Here is a 15,543-nt window from a genome sequence, read left to right as displayed (position 1 = left end):
CATCCCTTTGAGCCTCTAAGCTCCAGCCATTTAGTTACAAAAAGAATTTTAGACTGGGTGACCTAAAACGTGAATTAAATTTTAGTTATATCTTAGAAAAGTCAATGAATGAGTCTCTTTCAGGATTGGTTTCTTTAGGTACCAGGCACTATGCTCAACCTTGGGGATACAAAAAGAATTCACAACCTAATAGCTATTGTTATGAAGATCAAAGGAGATAATGTGCTTCTTCTTTTTTTCTTCCCTGAGGCAATTGGGGTTAAGTGACTTGCCCAGGGTCACACAGCCAGGAGGTGTTAAGTGTCTGAGATCACATTTGAACTCAGGTCCTCCTACCTTCAGGGCTGGTGCTCTATCCACTGTGCCATCTAGCTGCTCAAGATAATGTCCTTCTAAGATTTCCTCATCTCACTTCCCCAGTACAACTTCTTAATGTCAACTTTTAATTCCTTGTACATAGTAAGCACTTAATGAATGCTTGTGAAATTATTGCCTTTATTATTTAGCATTTCAGTTGAAGGAGGGATGAGGAGAACCATTCTAAGGAAATATCACTCAATATCACTACACCTCTTATGTGGTCACTCTATCACCTCTATTGTTATTTAGTCATTTCAGCAATGTCTGACTCTTTGTGACCACATTTGGGGTTTTCTTGGAAAAGATACTGGAATGTTTTGCCATTCTCCCCCCTCCAATTTATCTGACAAATGAGGAAAGTGAGGCAAACAAGATTAAGTGAACTGCCCAGTATGACACAGCTAGTAAAATGTCTGAGGCTGGATTTGAACTCAGCTCCTTCTGACTCCAGGGTCAGCACTCCATCCACTGAATCACTTAGTTCTCCCATATATAATATAGTGAATTATATAATGCTATGTATTATTTATATGTGCATATAATTCTAGACAGGGTATCCTCAAAGTCTTATTGCTCTTTTGAACTAAAATGAGATTCAGCTTCCTTCTTTCTTTTCCTTTGTTTTTAAGATTTAATAAAATAGCATGAAGATGTTGAAGAGATTCTGTTTATAAATTCTTGAATTCTTCCTCATTGGAATGGATGCTTCTTGAAAGAAAAAAAAATTGTTTCATGCTTTGTACTTATATTCCCAGCCCCAAGCACAATGCCTGGCACACCGTTGGTGCTTAATAAATGCTCATTGATTAATCAATAAATGAAAATCTAGAGATGAAATTAATTTAGAGCTGGAAGACACAAAAAAGTCATTTGGCATAAAAACTCTATTTTTTACAGATGAGGAAACTGAGACTTAGGGAGGGTTATGACTTGTCCAAAGTCACAAAGATAAATAGCAGAGTCAGGATACAAATGCAAACTCTCTGACTCCAAATCCAGTGCTCTTTCTATTGCATTATAATGCCTCCTTGAAAATAATAACATCAAAAAAGAAGAAAAAGAAATATTCCGCTGAAAGAAATAGCAAAAGCTTTGATTTTTTTAAAAAAGAAAATGAGTCTCAAAAAGTAGGTCATTATTAGGCAAGACTTCATGGTCTTATGAAATACAAAAGAATCTGACCTGTGTCTTTCTTCTTATCCCGGGAAAGCTCATGCACAGTGGCGCCGATATCATGTCTCAAGCTCTTGATGAGGTCATCTAGAGCAGGGACACTCCGATTGTCCAAGTTAGTAAAAAACTCATACTCATCTTTGTTTAAAAGAGAAGGTCTAGATTCAATGTGAGTCAGGTTTACATCATTCTCCTGAAAGAAGAAACAAATGATGGGAGGATGAAACACTTTGTGGCTGATACCAAAATAAGCTGGAAAAAGACACCCCATTGCCATTTCCCACAACAACAATCTTTCAAAAATTCAAACTTCTTTCAAGATAATTTATTTTCATTTGATCATGAGTTGTTTTTTCTCCCTTAAAAACAAAATAGTAAACTGAGTCCTTCCAAAAATGAGTCTATTAAATAATAATTTGGTTAAAAAAAACCCAACCTTAGCATTGAAACATTAAGATTTTAGAAATGATTCAAAATGTTAAGTCATTGCAGAATAATATAACCTATAACCTATAACCTTCAGGGGTGGGAGTCAGTGGCCCAGCTTGTCATTCCTTTGAAATTCTGTCAGCTGGCCTATAATCATGAAAATTTATCTCCTCTAATATCATATATAACAGAATGGATGTATGATAGAGGAACTGGATTCAAATCCCAACACTGTCAATACATTTGCTTTCAAAGGCTCCCTACCATCACAGCTCTTTTTGTAAATCTATTTCGGAAGTCCATTGGAAGGTGGAAAGAGTGAGATGATCCCTACTAAATATTCTCTTCCATCAACATCCCACTCCAGTCAGCCACCCTATATGGGCCTAAAGGAGAATTCTAAAAGAATCCATACTTGATTCCTTATTCCTGATGAGCTGACTTTTTGATTGGTCAAATTAACCTATATTCTTTCTAGGTCACCAAAAGAGTCTTTCTTTTTTTTTTTGCACAAGATGACTACCCTCAATTTGGGAGTTAGTAAGATAAACTTGAGGGTCATCTCTTTCTTGGAGTCTTGTCCATGTGCTATACTCTTTGGATTTCATTATTGTTAACTATCCTCAAAATATTTTTAAAGAAAAAGAAGCTAAAATAAGCATAGCTAACTAAGTAATTAATTTAATAATGTTTTGAAAATTTTAAATTCATTTTAGAATAAAAGGAAGAGAAAAAGAAAAACCCATTATTAAAGGTCTGTAAACTCAGAATCATACAGATTCAGTAAGAAAGAACCTCAGAGGATCCTTTTTAATCTGAATTGTTCTATTCCTAACAAATAAATTGATCAACTACTCTCTGAACACTTTCAGTGCCAGGGAACTCACCCTTTTATGAGGTAGCATATTTTGGGAGAATTCTGTTAGGAAGTTGATAAAAACCCTAAGCTGGAAAAACTCTTAATAGAATGCTGCAAGGATTGGGGAGAAACAGACATATTACTACTCAGTTAGTTGAGCTATGACTTGGTATAATTATTCTAGGAAGCAGCTGGGAATTTTAGTATAAAAGTAACAACAAAATTGTCATACATTTTGGCCTAGAGATCCTAGTGCTGGGCATATACTCAAAAGAGGTTGAAGGTAGAAAAGAAAGTTACATATGCACCAAAATAGTCATAGAAACAATTTCGTGGCACAAAAAATGTAAAAAACCAAAAAAAAATGTCCATTGGGGAATGGCTAAACAAATTGTGATACATGAGAAAGTTACTGTTCACCCCATAAAAATAATGATTATGAAGAATTTAGAGAATTATGGAAAGATTTTTATGAACTGAAATTGAGTGAAAGAAATAGAACCAGGAACAACCAAACAAAATGACTATCTCAATGTAAATGAAGAGTACAAGAAAGCACAACTGAATACTTTAACCAAGAGTTGGTCATAACCAAACTTATCCCTAAAGAAAAGAGAAAATTTTCCTCTCTTCTTTTTTGTAGAGGTAGAAAGGTAGAATATCACAAATACTGGGAAATCTGATGGGTTCATTGGTTTTCCTGACTTACATTCATATATATATATACACACACACACACACACACACACACACACACACACAGGAAAAAGCTCATTGGTTAGGGGAGTGAGATGTATTTAAAAATAAAAGTGACATCAATTTTTAAAAATTAGAATGTATCTTCCAGCAAAGATGTTTGCTGTGTTCATGGTCAATGTCAAAAACAAAACAAAAATTCGCAGAGTTCTTACCTCAAATAGACGTAAGACTTTGGCCAGAGCCCCAACTTCTTCTTTGAGAGAGAAAATCAGGGATATTGCACCATTCTGGTTAGTGTTGTCACCAATGTAACTAGTTTCCTATGGAGTTAAGCAAAAAATAAGGCTATTAAATTGCTTTGGTCCAAAACCTATTAAGTCATTCCTTTTCTCAAGGCCTTGGAGATCATGAGCAAGTACACTTATCATAACTTATCATATGAATATTTGGAATATTCCATTCAGAAGGAAAGGAAAATAGTTTTTGTGGAAGGAACATGGAGCTTAGGACATAAATAAACAGCAGTTTCCATAAGGGGAAAATTACATTTAATCATACCATATATAGAGGTCTGAGAGTCAGAAGGAGCTGGGATCAAATACTGCCCCTGACACATAATGGCTCTGTGATCCTGGGTGAATCAACATAACTTCCTTGAGTCTCCAGAAAGCTCTATAAGACTAAACCATAGATGATTTGCCCATCTAAATTGGAATGAATTTCGACTACTTAGGTCCCCCATTTCAATGAAAGAAGAGATCAGGATCTTCTTCTTCTTCTTCTTCTTCTTCTTCTTCTTCTTCTTCTTCCTCTTCTTCTTCTTCTTCTTCCTCTTCTTCTTCCTCTTCTTCTTCTTCCTCTTCTTCTTCTTCCTCCTCCTCCTCCTCCTCCTCCTCCTCCTCCTCCTCCTCCTCCTCCTCCTCCTCCTTCTTCTTCTTCTTCTTCTTCTTCTTCTTCTTCTTCTTCTCCACCACTATTCCCACTATCATTATCATCATCTTCACCACAATCATCTTCTTCATCATGGTAACAGCAACAGAAAATATTTATATCAAGCTGAAGCCACATAGTTTTGAGGTTAGAGTGCTGAGGAGGGAGTCAGAAAGAGCTTTCTTCACAAGATAAGATGATCTTAGATAAAAATCTAGCCCTTATCAACCCTCTAGTCCAGTCCCTCTTTTTATCTGAGTTACTGAGATCCAAAGAGATCAACTAAAGCCATAGGTAGGAAGCAGCATTCTCAAATCCTCAAATCCATGTCCTGAGGCAGAGCTGACCAGGCTGAGGGTTGTGAAGATGATGTGTCTCAGACTGACATCTCACCTTTCTTTACAAGCGAATATGTTCTCAAGAGCTTAACACTTTTAGCTGCTGAGCTCCTGCCCTGGGACCTCTCCATGTTGATTGGTGAATATTGGACATGGCCCACTACATCTAAGTAGTCACAGTCAAGTTTCTCTTTAAGGTTAGTCACATTTCCAGTCATGCTCAACTCTCCATGACTTCATTTAAAGTTTCTTGGCAGAGATACAGGAGAGGTTTGCCATTTCCTTCTCCAGTTCATTTTACAGATGAAGAAACTGAGGCAATCAGTTTAAAGTGACTTGCCCAGGATCACCAAGCTAGAAAGTCTTGCTATTTCCTTCTCCAACTCATTTTACAGAAGTGAAATGTGAAGCAAATGGAGTCAAATGACTTCAGGGTCATATAGCTAGTAAATACCTGAGACCAACAGCACTCCATCCATTATGCCACCTGGGGACCTGTAAGTGGTTTGATCCAGGGCAAAGTTTGCTTGTTGTTCCTCCTGGTCTGAGCTCTTCAAGTTCCTTCTGGGTTTGAGTCCAAGCAAGAAGAAATGCTATGTAGACTTCTACCCTTCTCTCTCTCTCTCTCTCTCTCTCTCTCTCTCTCTCTCTCTCTCTCTGTCTCTCTCTCTCTCTCTCTCCCCCTCTCTCTGTCTCTCATTCTCCCCTCTCTTTTTTCCTTTTTTTTTTGTTTGAAGCAACCAGACTTGCTCAAGATCATATTGTTGTAAGTATAAAGTAACTGAAATTGAATTTGAACTCAGATCCTCCTGACTCCAGGACCAGTGCTCTATCTACTGTGCTACCTAGCTATGTCCTCAGGGAGCATACTTTCTATTGGAGCAGAGGATGTCATGGCAACAACTTTCAAGCCCATGGCCAGAACATGACAAGGCAGCACATTGGGGTTTTGTTGGGGGGTGGCGGGAGGACAAAATATATGGGAAGTAATTTCAAGGTGGGAAGGCACTCATTCCTAGAGAGTATTAGGGTAGTAAGTAATATTTGAGCCAAGTATTGAATGAAGCCCTAGAAATTCCTAGAGCTGAAAAGCCTGGGCTGAAGTAAAGCCCATAAGGAGGCCGAAGTATAGGGTGAAAACAAGTGGATCATTTTAACTAAAACACAGAATATGCAATGGGGAAGCAACAGAACAAAAGCTTGGAAAGATTGCCTACAGCCAGAATGGGAAAGACTTCAAATACTCAATCTGTATTTTACTTTAAAGGTAAAAGGGAGCCATAGAAGCCTCTTGAGCAGGAAAGTGACATGATCAGATGGGTGTTTTAAGAAGATCAGTTTGCTAGCAGAGTCACAGTTATCATAAAAGAAGGTTCTTAGCAGTCCTGTTATATCAGCTTAGAGGAACACAAATCAGGCAGAATATCACAAGGTTAAATACAATAGCCAATAAAGCATTTCATGGCTATTGCTGACCATTAGGGCAACATTTATTTCACATGGAAAACCAAGTTTTATTTTGCAAGGACCTAGTTTGGGACAGTGGGAAACATCATGGAAGGGAGATCTGCCAGTAAGGATTCAACTTTTAGATTTGGAAAAGGCCCCCTACAGATAAGAATATTAAGACCCATTAAGTGACGTGCCTAAGATGGCTCAGCAGGGCTGAGATTTGAGTTCTTCACTTTTTGTTTCATTTTATTACAGTGTTCCTTTGCTCTAGGCCCATATTGTTAACTACATACTGGCTCATATCCATAAGTATTCCCCTCCCTTTACCTCAGGCTGGTCATATTCAAAGCCACGTCTATATTCCCTAAATAAATCCTCCTTCTGACCTCATTCTTTCTTTCAGTGGAAATCAATTCTCATGCCCCATCTTTAAAAAACAACAAAAAAAATCACCTTCAGAATTACTTTTGACTCTTCCCTTTTCCTTACCTCTCATGTCGTTTTTGAGTTATGAATTTCCATAAAGTAACCCTTCACAATATTTATTCCCTGTGCTATCCACTTTCCTGCTTCCAAATCATCATTCCCATTGCTTTCAGGGATGATCATTGTGCAAAGATCTTGTCATGTTATTCTGCTCAAAATTCTTCAGTGGCTTCCAGCTGCTCGTCATTCAAAGCCTCCAAATAATCTGTCACAACCTTACTTTTCCAGTCTAGTAATACTCCCAACAAATTGGCCGATTTCCCTGATCCTCTATAGTTTCCCACCTACAAGCTTTTGCTCAGGATAGTCCCTCTGTCTTTCCAGACAGCCCTCCCACTTTCTAATGCAAACCCTAAACCAGTGGTTCTCAAAGTATGGTCTAGAGAATCCTGGGGATCTCTGAAACCTTTTTAGAGGGTCTACAAATTCAAAAATAGTTTTTATTTCCAATATGGTAAATGTCTATAAATATAATCCACATAAACAAAAATGCTTTGGAGAGATCCTCAATAATTTTTAATAGGATAAAGATTCAGTATCCATTGTCCTAAATTACAAACCCATTTCAGATCTTATTACCTCTTATCCCATCCTTCAAACTGGTAATAATTTCTCTTTCAAATGAAATTCACTTTCCTTTTAAATAGGGTCTAACCTGGGAACAATCAGAGTAATCTATCTCAATTCTTCCATGTGGGATAAACAAAGCTACCTGGGAATGCTGGGAATAAATAGGGGAGTCCCAGAGTTATGCTCACCGAGCTTCTCCTCTCAAACCCGATGCAGCCTACAGAGGCAGTGGACATGATTGCTCTCCCTCCAAGGCAAAGTCAGGACTTCTGGGAACTAGAGCCAGAGGAGATCAGCTTTGCTGGGACAGCCCAGGGCAAAGGTATTTCAACTCGGTGGGCGGAGGAGGCGTTGTCCTGACGCAGAAGGCCAAGCCCCAGCCTCTCCCCCTTTTCCCCATCTCGGCTTCTCCTCCCCTCTATTTCTGCCCTTACCTCATCCCCCTCCTTCCCACACCTGCCCTATCACAGCCTCTCTTCCTTCCCACCCCTTTCTCTCCTTCCTTCTTCCTCTTCCTCCTGGAGCTACCCATCCCCTTGAAGGAGGCAGCTCCAAGTACCATATTGGGACACTGGTGAGGGGAAAGCCCTGGGTGAGAATCCTGAGTTCTTCTTTTCTAGTCAATCTCTCAGGATAATCTTTCCATTTCTGAGCCATAAACTTAGTGCAGAGGAGCCATTTTGATATATAGGAGAGGAATCTGAATCCCAATAACATTTTTTTTTTGAACTTGCTTAAGAATACATAGATGGTAAATGGAAGAGCTGAGAGATAACATCTTCCAAGCTTGTGCATCAATCAGCCCAGGATGAAAACACGGGACCCCCACACACACTCTCTGAACTCCTCTCCAGTTTAAACAGTCCTTATAGAAGCTGGGAGAGACCGAGACCTTACAAATCATTTTTTTTTTTCCCATTGTAACAAAAAGAAACTCCAGTAGCAGCACAGAGGTGCAAAACCAGGTTCCCTGATTTCAGTTCCAGGTTTCTTTCCAAGTCATTGAGCATTCACAATGCTTATGACTTCTGCAAAGGGCTGTTGGACTATAATAAAACCCAGTCGTGATTATTGGTGAAGCTGAGAGCAAGAATCTCAGCAACAGTTGGGTTGAACTGAATAATAGTTTGTTGTTCAGTGGCTTCTCAGCTGTGTCCAACTCTTCGTGACCCCACTTGAGGTTTTCTTGGCAGAGTTAACCGAAATGGTTTGCCATTTTCTTCTCCAATTCATTTTACAGAGGAGGAAACTGAGGCAAACAGGGTTAAGTGATTTACCCAAAGTGACACAGCTAGTCAAATTTGAACTCAGGAAAATGAGTCTTCCTGATTCCAGGCCAGTTCTTCATTGACTTTCCAAACAGAAGCCCTCATTTCAAATACTGGATTTGGTACCTCTTTGCTATCTTGTATAAAAGTGTTTTAACTCTCTGGGTTTCTGTTTCTTTATTTTTAAAAATATTTAATTCCACATTCAGAGCTAGAGGAAACCTGAAAATTCAATTAGTCCATACAACTCCACCTTGCAGATAAGGTAACAAAGAAGTAAAGTGATTTTTCCACAAATTTTCCATAAATTCTTGATTGATAATGATGGTTACCAGTAGGCAGCTAGGCACTAGAAGAGCCTGGAACATGGAATCAGAAAGACCTGTATTCAAAACCAGAAGAACAACTGTGTCTACCTCAGTTTCCTCATCTGTAAATTTGAGATGAGACTTACCTACCCTCTTGGATTGTTGTGAGCACAAAATGAGAAGTGTTTGTGAGATTTATAAATCCTAAAGCACTCTATATATGTCATCGATTATATCATCATCATCATCATCAGACAGTTGTTTTGGGTGTCAGGAAATCTCCACCCCCTTCTTACCTTTTTATCCAATTCCTTCCATTATCAGTCATTTCTCATATCAATTTCCAAATCAAAGTACTCCTTATTTAGCATCTGTTGTCAATAAGGCAAGATCATGGACATTAATTAAGCACCTGCTAAATTCTAAGTCAAGTGTTTTTAAGCTCTAGGGATATAAAGAAAAGAGAAAATAATCCCTGGCCTGTCCTCAAGAAGGTTATAGTTTAATGGGAGAGACAGCATATGAACTTCTATGTACAAAATATATAGGGAGGCTAAATTGAGTAAAGGTACTAGAACTCATCAGGATTACGAGAAAGCTTTTTTTGCACAGGAGATTTTGCTGTGATCTGGAAAATATCAAGCTAGGACATAGCATGTCAGCTAGTTGTTTTTTTTTTCCCCTGGGCAGTTGTTTTTTGAAAGCTGGTATTTTAAAACCAACAACTTTTATCTTACTCGAATGGGATGTGGTATGATCTTTAACTGAGATAATATTTGTTTAATGATTTCATAGAATTAGCCAGCTGATCATTCTCCATGAACTACTATTGCCTGTCCTTGGCATATTCAAACAGTATGTATGTCACCGCAGTGACAAGATTAATTTTGACCACTTCATGTAAGTTAGCCAAAAAAAGGCCTGACTTTGCTGGTGATGTTGTTGTAAAAAAAAAATCATATGCATGAGAGATATTGCAGTAGATTGTTGGATTTGTAATCAGTAAGATCAAATTTGAATTCTACTTGAGACTGTGTGACATTAGACAAGTCACATCACTTCTAAATGGCTTAATCTGTGAAATGAGAGAGTTGAAGTAAATGATCTATAAGGTCCCTTCTAGATTGAGGTCTGTGGATATAGAATCCCTCTCTGGATATCATTTTCCTCATTTTTAAAATGATGTGTTTGGACAATATGGTCTCTGAGATCCCTTGATAATAACTAATGATTGCTAGTATTTGTAGAGCACTTTAATATTTGCTAAGCATTTTGCAGATATTTTTTCATTTAATCTTCACAACAACCCTGGGAGATAGGTGCTGTCATTATCCCCGCGTTGTAGACAAGGAAATTGAGGCAGACAATGTTAATGTGATTTGCCCAGGATCAATCAGCTAGTATGTGTCTGTGGCTTTGAACTTTCATGTGCTCAGATTCCAGGTTCTGTGTTTGTATTTTCTAGCTAACCTAAGCTAGTCTCCAAGTCCATCTCTATATCTATGAGTCTATGGTTGAAAAAATTAGAAGATATGCTATTACTGGGAAAAAACGTCTATAAAGGATATTTAGAATCACCAAAAGCAATTGTAGTTTAGTAGATAAAGAAACTGCAAAGATCTAGATTCAAGTTTTACCACTGAAACATATTAGCTGTATGGCATGGGATTGTCACTTATAAATTAGTACTTACAAATTACAAAGGTGTCAACTTGAAATACTAGAAGGAGTTGCCCATTTCAATGAAATCATAGATCCGTCTGGTTTCTATCCCTTAGAATCACCATTCTCATTTATTCTGTAAAGAAAAATAACTGACATAAGTTGCCTGAAAAGATCTAAATAAACAGAATAGAATACTCCCAGATCTTTCTTGGTCCTAGAAGTAAAAATGTTTCTCTCTAACGCTGGGGAAAGGTAGGGAGTCTCCATGTCACTTTACTTTCTGCCCTTTGATTTTTTTGTATACTGTTCATTCTTGCTTTTTAAGCTGAAGTTTTTCTCTATTCTCTCCCTTGTTACCCCTAGAAAATAGATGTTTTCTAGCACCTCCTAAGACATTTTTCTTTGCACCCCTCAATAAATAGCTTGTATGTTCTACTGGTGTCTATACAATGTCAAGACATGCCCCCAGTATGTTGAGTTGACCTCCGTTACAGACTTATGGAAAGACATAGATACCAACATAGATAGACCAGAGTACAAAGGAATTGAGTCTCGTAGTGCTTCATTCAAGTATTGATCTACTAGAGTATTGAATGAATCAGTCAAACAGACAACATTTATTAAGCATCTATATATACAACTGCTTTATTCCAGTAGAATTCCAGGAAAGCAGAATGGCCTAGTAGAAACAGTCACAGAATAAGGGTCAATCAATCAACAAGCATTTATTGGCTGCCTAATAATATGCCAAGTACTGTTCTAGATGCTAGAATAGAAGTTTTTCAGCACTTCTTAACCTAGATGCAGTAACAATGAAACAATTCTTATTCTCTAAAAGACCACAGGTTCAGGTCCTTTCCCTGACACATACTGGTTGTATGTGACACTGGGCAAGTCACTTAACTTCCCAGTGGCCTCAGGGTACTCTAAAAACCCCCACAAATTGCAGAACAGATAAAAAACTGCAGTTAGGAACTCTACCAGTGCAAACAGACACCAGTGTTTTTAATATGTCAAATTGAAAAGATAAGTGACTTATCCAGAGTCACATAACCAGTAAGTTTTTCAGCATTTCTTAACTGAGAGACAAACTCTTTATATAAATTCTTTAAGTCACATGGGCTTTCAGCATTTAATGGTATCTGCCGAATTGAACTGAAATTAATTGGATTGAGGAAGCCAGGGTCAGTAGCCAGAACACTAGGCCTTTTGGGTTCAACTCTGACATCAGACAGTTACTAGCTGTGTGATCCTGACCAGATCAGTTCACCCCCACTTTCCTCATTTTCCTCAACTGTAAAATGGAAATAGTAATAGCTTCTAAGTCCTGGAAGTATTGTGAGGATGACACAAAATATTTTTTCCAAAGTGCTTAGTACATTCCCTGGCACTTAGTAAGTGCTTAATAAATGCTTAGAAGAGAATTGAATTAAATAAATATGTGTGGAAGTGTCGATCAAGAATTAGAATTCAGGCCTCCCTCTATTAGTACCCACGAATTGTCTTATTGGCAAGAAATCTTCAGGGCAGGGCATAGAAAGCTATGATGCAAGTCGTTGACTTGTGTACCTGGCAATACAATAGTGAATCTGGCCGAAACTTCAAACTGACTTTGAAGTCAAAACTGGCCCAATCAGTGTATATATTTTTTATAAATGTTTAACAGTCAGATTTTTACTGCTCTCCTTACTTGGGATGAAGAAATAAAGAAAAGTTGGTGTTTTTTTTTTAAATGTTTTATTCCAAGTTGTTCCAAAAGTTTCCCCAGGCTTATCAATGTTTAGTCAGCTGCTAATAGTACCAATCATGAACAACAAACATATACTTTTTTTAAAAACTGTAAACATGTAAGGAATCCTAGTGAGGAATCCCACTGAGTCTTGAGCATGTATTTGTGTAAATTTGTTTGCTGAGAACTTTGGAATATGCTCCCAGTTATCTTATAGAATCTCAGGAAGTATTAGAAGGATCAGCCATCCTCCTGGTGCCTTAATTAATGAATATCCTTTGTGGTAGACCTCTGTTTGTCCTGGAAAAGCTGACAGGTTCCTAGCATAAACATAATCCTCCTAGAGAAATGAACAAATATTCTCTTTGGTGGGCCTCTTGCAATGGAAAAATTCTGTACCTGAGGGGATGACTCCATCTCAAGTGTCATGTATTAAATGAGAGTATTTAACGTAGTGCCTTCTTTGTTCTCAGCCTATAAAAACCCCTTAGTGGAAAGGGACTTTGAGAATTCAGTTAGGAAGTTTGGTGCCATTTGCCTAACACAGCCTCTTACTCAAGATTCTGGATAGCTGTGACCCAGGTTCTCCTAACTAAAGAAATTCAGATGTTGGTGCTGCCTTGTAGTGGTGATGATGTATGTTGTATGTTGTCTGTTTGTTTGTTTCTTATATTGTCTTGGTGATCACCGTGTTTGTTAATTGTTCATTACTTTTATGCTATAAGTTTCCTCTTTTTTCTATCTTGTTTAAATCAAAGTTCTGGCAGTAATAAACTTCTGTATTTCACCATTTAAGTCTGTGCCTGTTGAATGTGAAATACTTTGAACCTAAGTTAATCCTACAAAGCATTCATTTGTTTTTCTCTTTTTTAAAAAATAGTTGCTAGATAATGGAGGCAAAGAGGCTTCACTTCAATAAGAAGCAATGTGGTATCATACAGAATACTTCCCTTGAATTCAAATGCTTATTCAGATGCTAACTTTTTGTATGAAATCAGGCAAATTTTTAAAACTTGGTAAGGCTCAGTTTCCCCATCTGTAAAAAGGGGATAATAATAACATCTATTTAACAAGGTTTTCATAAAAATCAAATGAAACAAAATCTGTGAAGTGCTTTGCAAACATTAAAGTATTGCACAAGAGTAAGATTTTTCTTAGTATTAACAATAATAATTACTTTATAGTGAAGTCAGTTTATCTTTTTTTTTTTTTTTTTAATTTTTTTTTATTTAATAGCCTTATATTTACAGGATATATACATAGGTAACTTTATAGCATTAACAATTGCCAAACCTCTTGTTCCAATTTTTCACCTCTTACCCCCCCACCCCCTCCCCTAAATGTCAGGATGACCAGTAGATGTTAAAATATATTAAAATATAACTTAGATACACAATAAGTATACATGACCAAAACATTATTTTGCTGTACAAAAAGAATCAGACTCTGAATTATTGTACAATTAGCTTGTGAAGGAAATCAAAAATGCAGGTGTGCATAACTATAGGGATTGGGAATTCAATGTAATGGTTTTTAGTCATCTCCCAGAGTTCTTTTTCTGGGTATAGCTAGTTCAGTTCATTACTGCTCCATTGGAAATGATTTGGTTGATCTCATTGCTGAGGATGGCCTGATCCATCAGAACTGGTCATCATCTAGTATTGTTGTTGAAGTATATAATGATCTCCTGGTCCTGCTCATTTCACTCAGCATCAGTTCGTGTAAGTCTCTCCAGGCCTTTCTGAAATCATCCTGTTGGTCATTTCTTACAGAACAGTAATATTCCATAATTTTCATATACCACAATTTATTCAGCCATTCTCCAACTGATGGACATCCATTCAGTTTCCAGTTTCTAGCCACTACAAAAAGGGCTGCCACAAACATTCGTGCACATACAGGTCCCTTTCCCTTCTTTATAATCTCTTTGGGATATAATCCCAGTAGTAACACTGCTGGATCAAAGGGTATGCACAGTTTGATAACTTTTTGAGCATAGATCCAAACTACTCTCCAAAATGGTTGGATTCGTTCACAACTCCACCAACAATGAATCAATGTCCCAGTTTTCCCACATCCCCTCCAACAATCATCATTATTTTTTCCTGTCATCTTAGCCAATCAAGTCAGTTTATCTTAACATCCTAAAGATAGGGTATTCCCAGGGATGAGCATTCCCCCAATTCAGCCTCTTGCTGTCTCAATCCTATCATTCCCATGCATGAAAACAAATTTCCTTGCTATAAAAACAAAAGATCTGGGTTTGAATGCCAAGTCTGCCACTACCAATAGGACCCTAGGAGAAGGGATATTGATCAACTAACAGGCAAATCAATGAGCAGAGTGGTTCCTCATGCTTGATAGCTACCCTCAGTGGGGAGGAAGAACATTCTCTTGAATGCTGATGAATGGGATAAGTGCTCTAGGCTCTCTGAGGCAGAATTTTTAGTGATGTTAAACAATTTTATAGAATTTCTTATTCCTTCTTTTATGATTCTTCCCTTCCCAATTAAAAAAAAATACTATTGTATTCCTGTAGCCTTAATTTCCCTCTGGAATAGTCTAGTCGAAGATTCTTACCCTTTCTGACAGTTTAGTACAGAATATGGGCTCCTCAGAATAATGTTTAAATATAAAGCATTACAAAGGAAACCAGTTATATTGAAATGGTTATCAAAATGTTTGTTCATCAATCAGTCAATAATTAAGCATCAACTATGTGCCAAGTACTATGCTAAGTGTATTTTTTAAAGTTCATGGACTCCAGGTTAAGAATCACTAAAAAAGAGTTTTGAAAGATGAATTACAGGATTTTCATCAAATTATTACTGGGCAGGCAGGTAAAATGTTCAAACCAGCTCTTAAAATGGCTCCATTTATTAGTCATTGTAGAATATCTGCTTGCACTATGGAGTAAAATGGAAAGACCATTTTTGCTGGAGTCTAAAGTATTGGGTCCAAATCTTTCTTCTTATGTTTACTCTCTGTATAACTTGAGGCAAGTCATTTTCCCTCTCTGAGCCTCAGTTTCCCAACTGTAAAAGATAACAATTGGACTAAAGAACCTCAAAACTCATTTCTAGCTGTGTACCTATGACCTTGTAACAGTCTCCCTTTAACAGGGGACTAACAGATGGGATTCCCATCTCCAGAGAAATCACAATATATTGTGCTTACTGTCAGCCCTTGTGAAATAGGCTAAGAGATCTCCACATAATGAGGTGCAATGTAAGGGCCAATCCCTGATCAAGCATTCTGATGGTTTCTAGCCCATCTG

At 37.5% G+C, this 15,543-nt stretch overlaps 1 protein-coding gene across 1 annotated transcript in view; it reads right to left on the bottom strand.

The window, feature by feature from the left end:
* PAH (phenylalanine hydroxylase) overlaps positions 1-7,650 on the bottom strand; it is a 67,432-nt gene extending 59,782 nt beyond the window's left edge. The window contains exons 1-3 of the mRNA XM_012550599.3: positions 7,485-7,650; positions 3,733-3,840; positions 1,543-1,726 (exon numbers count right to left, since the gene is read on the bottom strand). Of these exons, the coding sequence (XP_012406053.1) occupies positions 1,543-1,726; positions 3,733-3,840; positions 7,485-7,532 (340 nt within the window). The 5' untranslated portion in view covers positions 7,533-7,650. The remainder of the gene's footprint in view (positions 1-1,542; positions 1,727-3,732; positions 3,841-7,484) is intronic.
* Between the last annotated feature and the right edge of the window lie 7,893 nt (positions 7,651-15,543).

Source organism: Sarcophilus harrisii, chromosome 5 (genome assembly GCF_902635505.1).
Source record: "Sarcophilus harrisii chromosome 5, mSarHar1.11, whole genome shotgun sequence".
Taxonomy (NCBI): domain Eukaryota; kingdom Metazoa; phylum Chordata; class Mammalia; order Dasyuromorphia; family Dasyuridae; genus Sarcophilus; species Sarcophilus harrisii.
The sequence above is the reverse complement of the archived record's forward strand: the minus strand, read 5'-3'. Positions and strand labels throughout refer to the sequence as shown.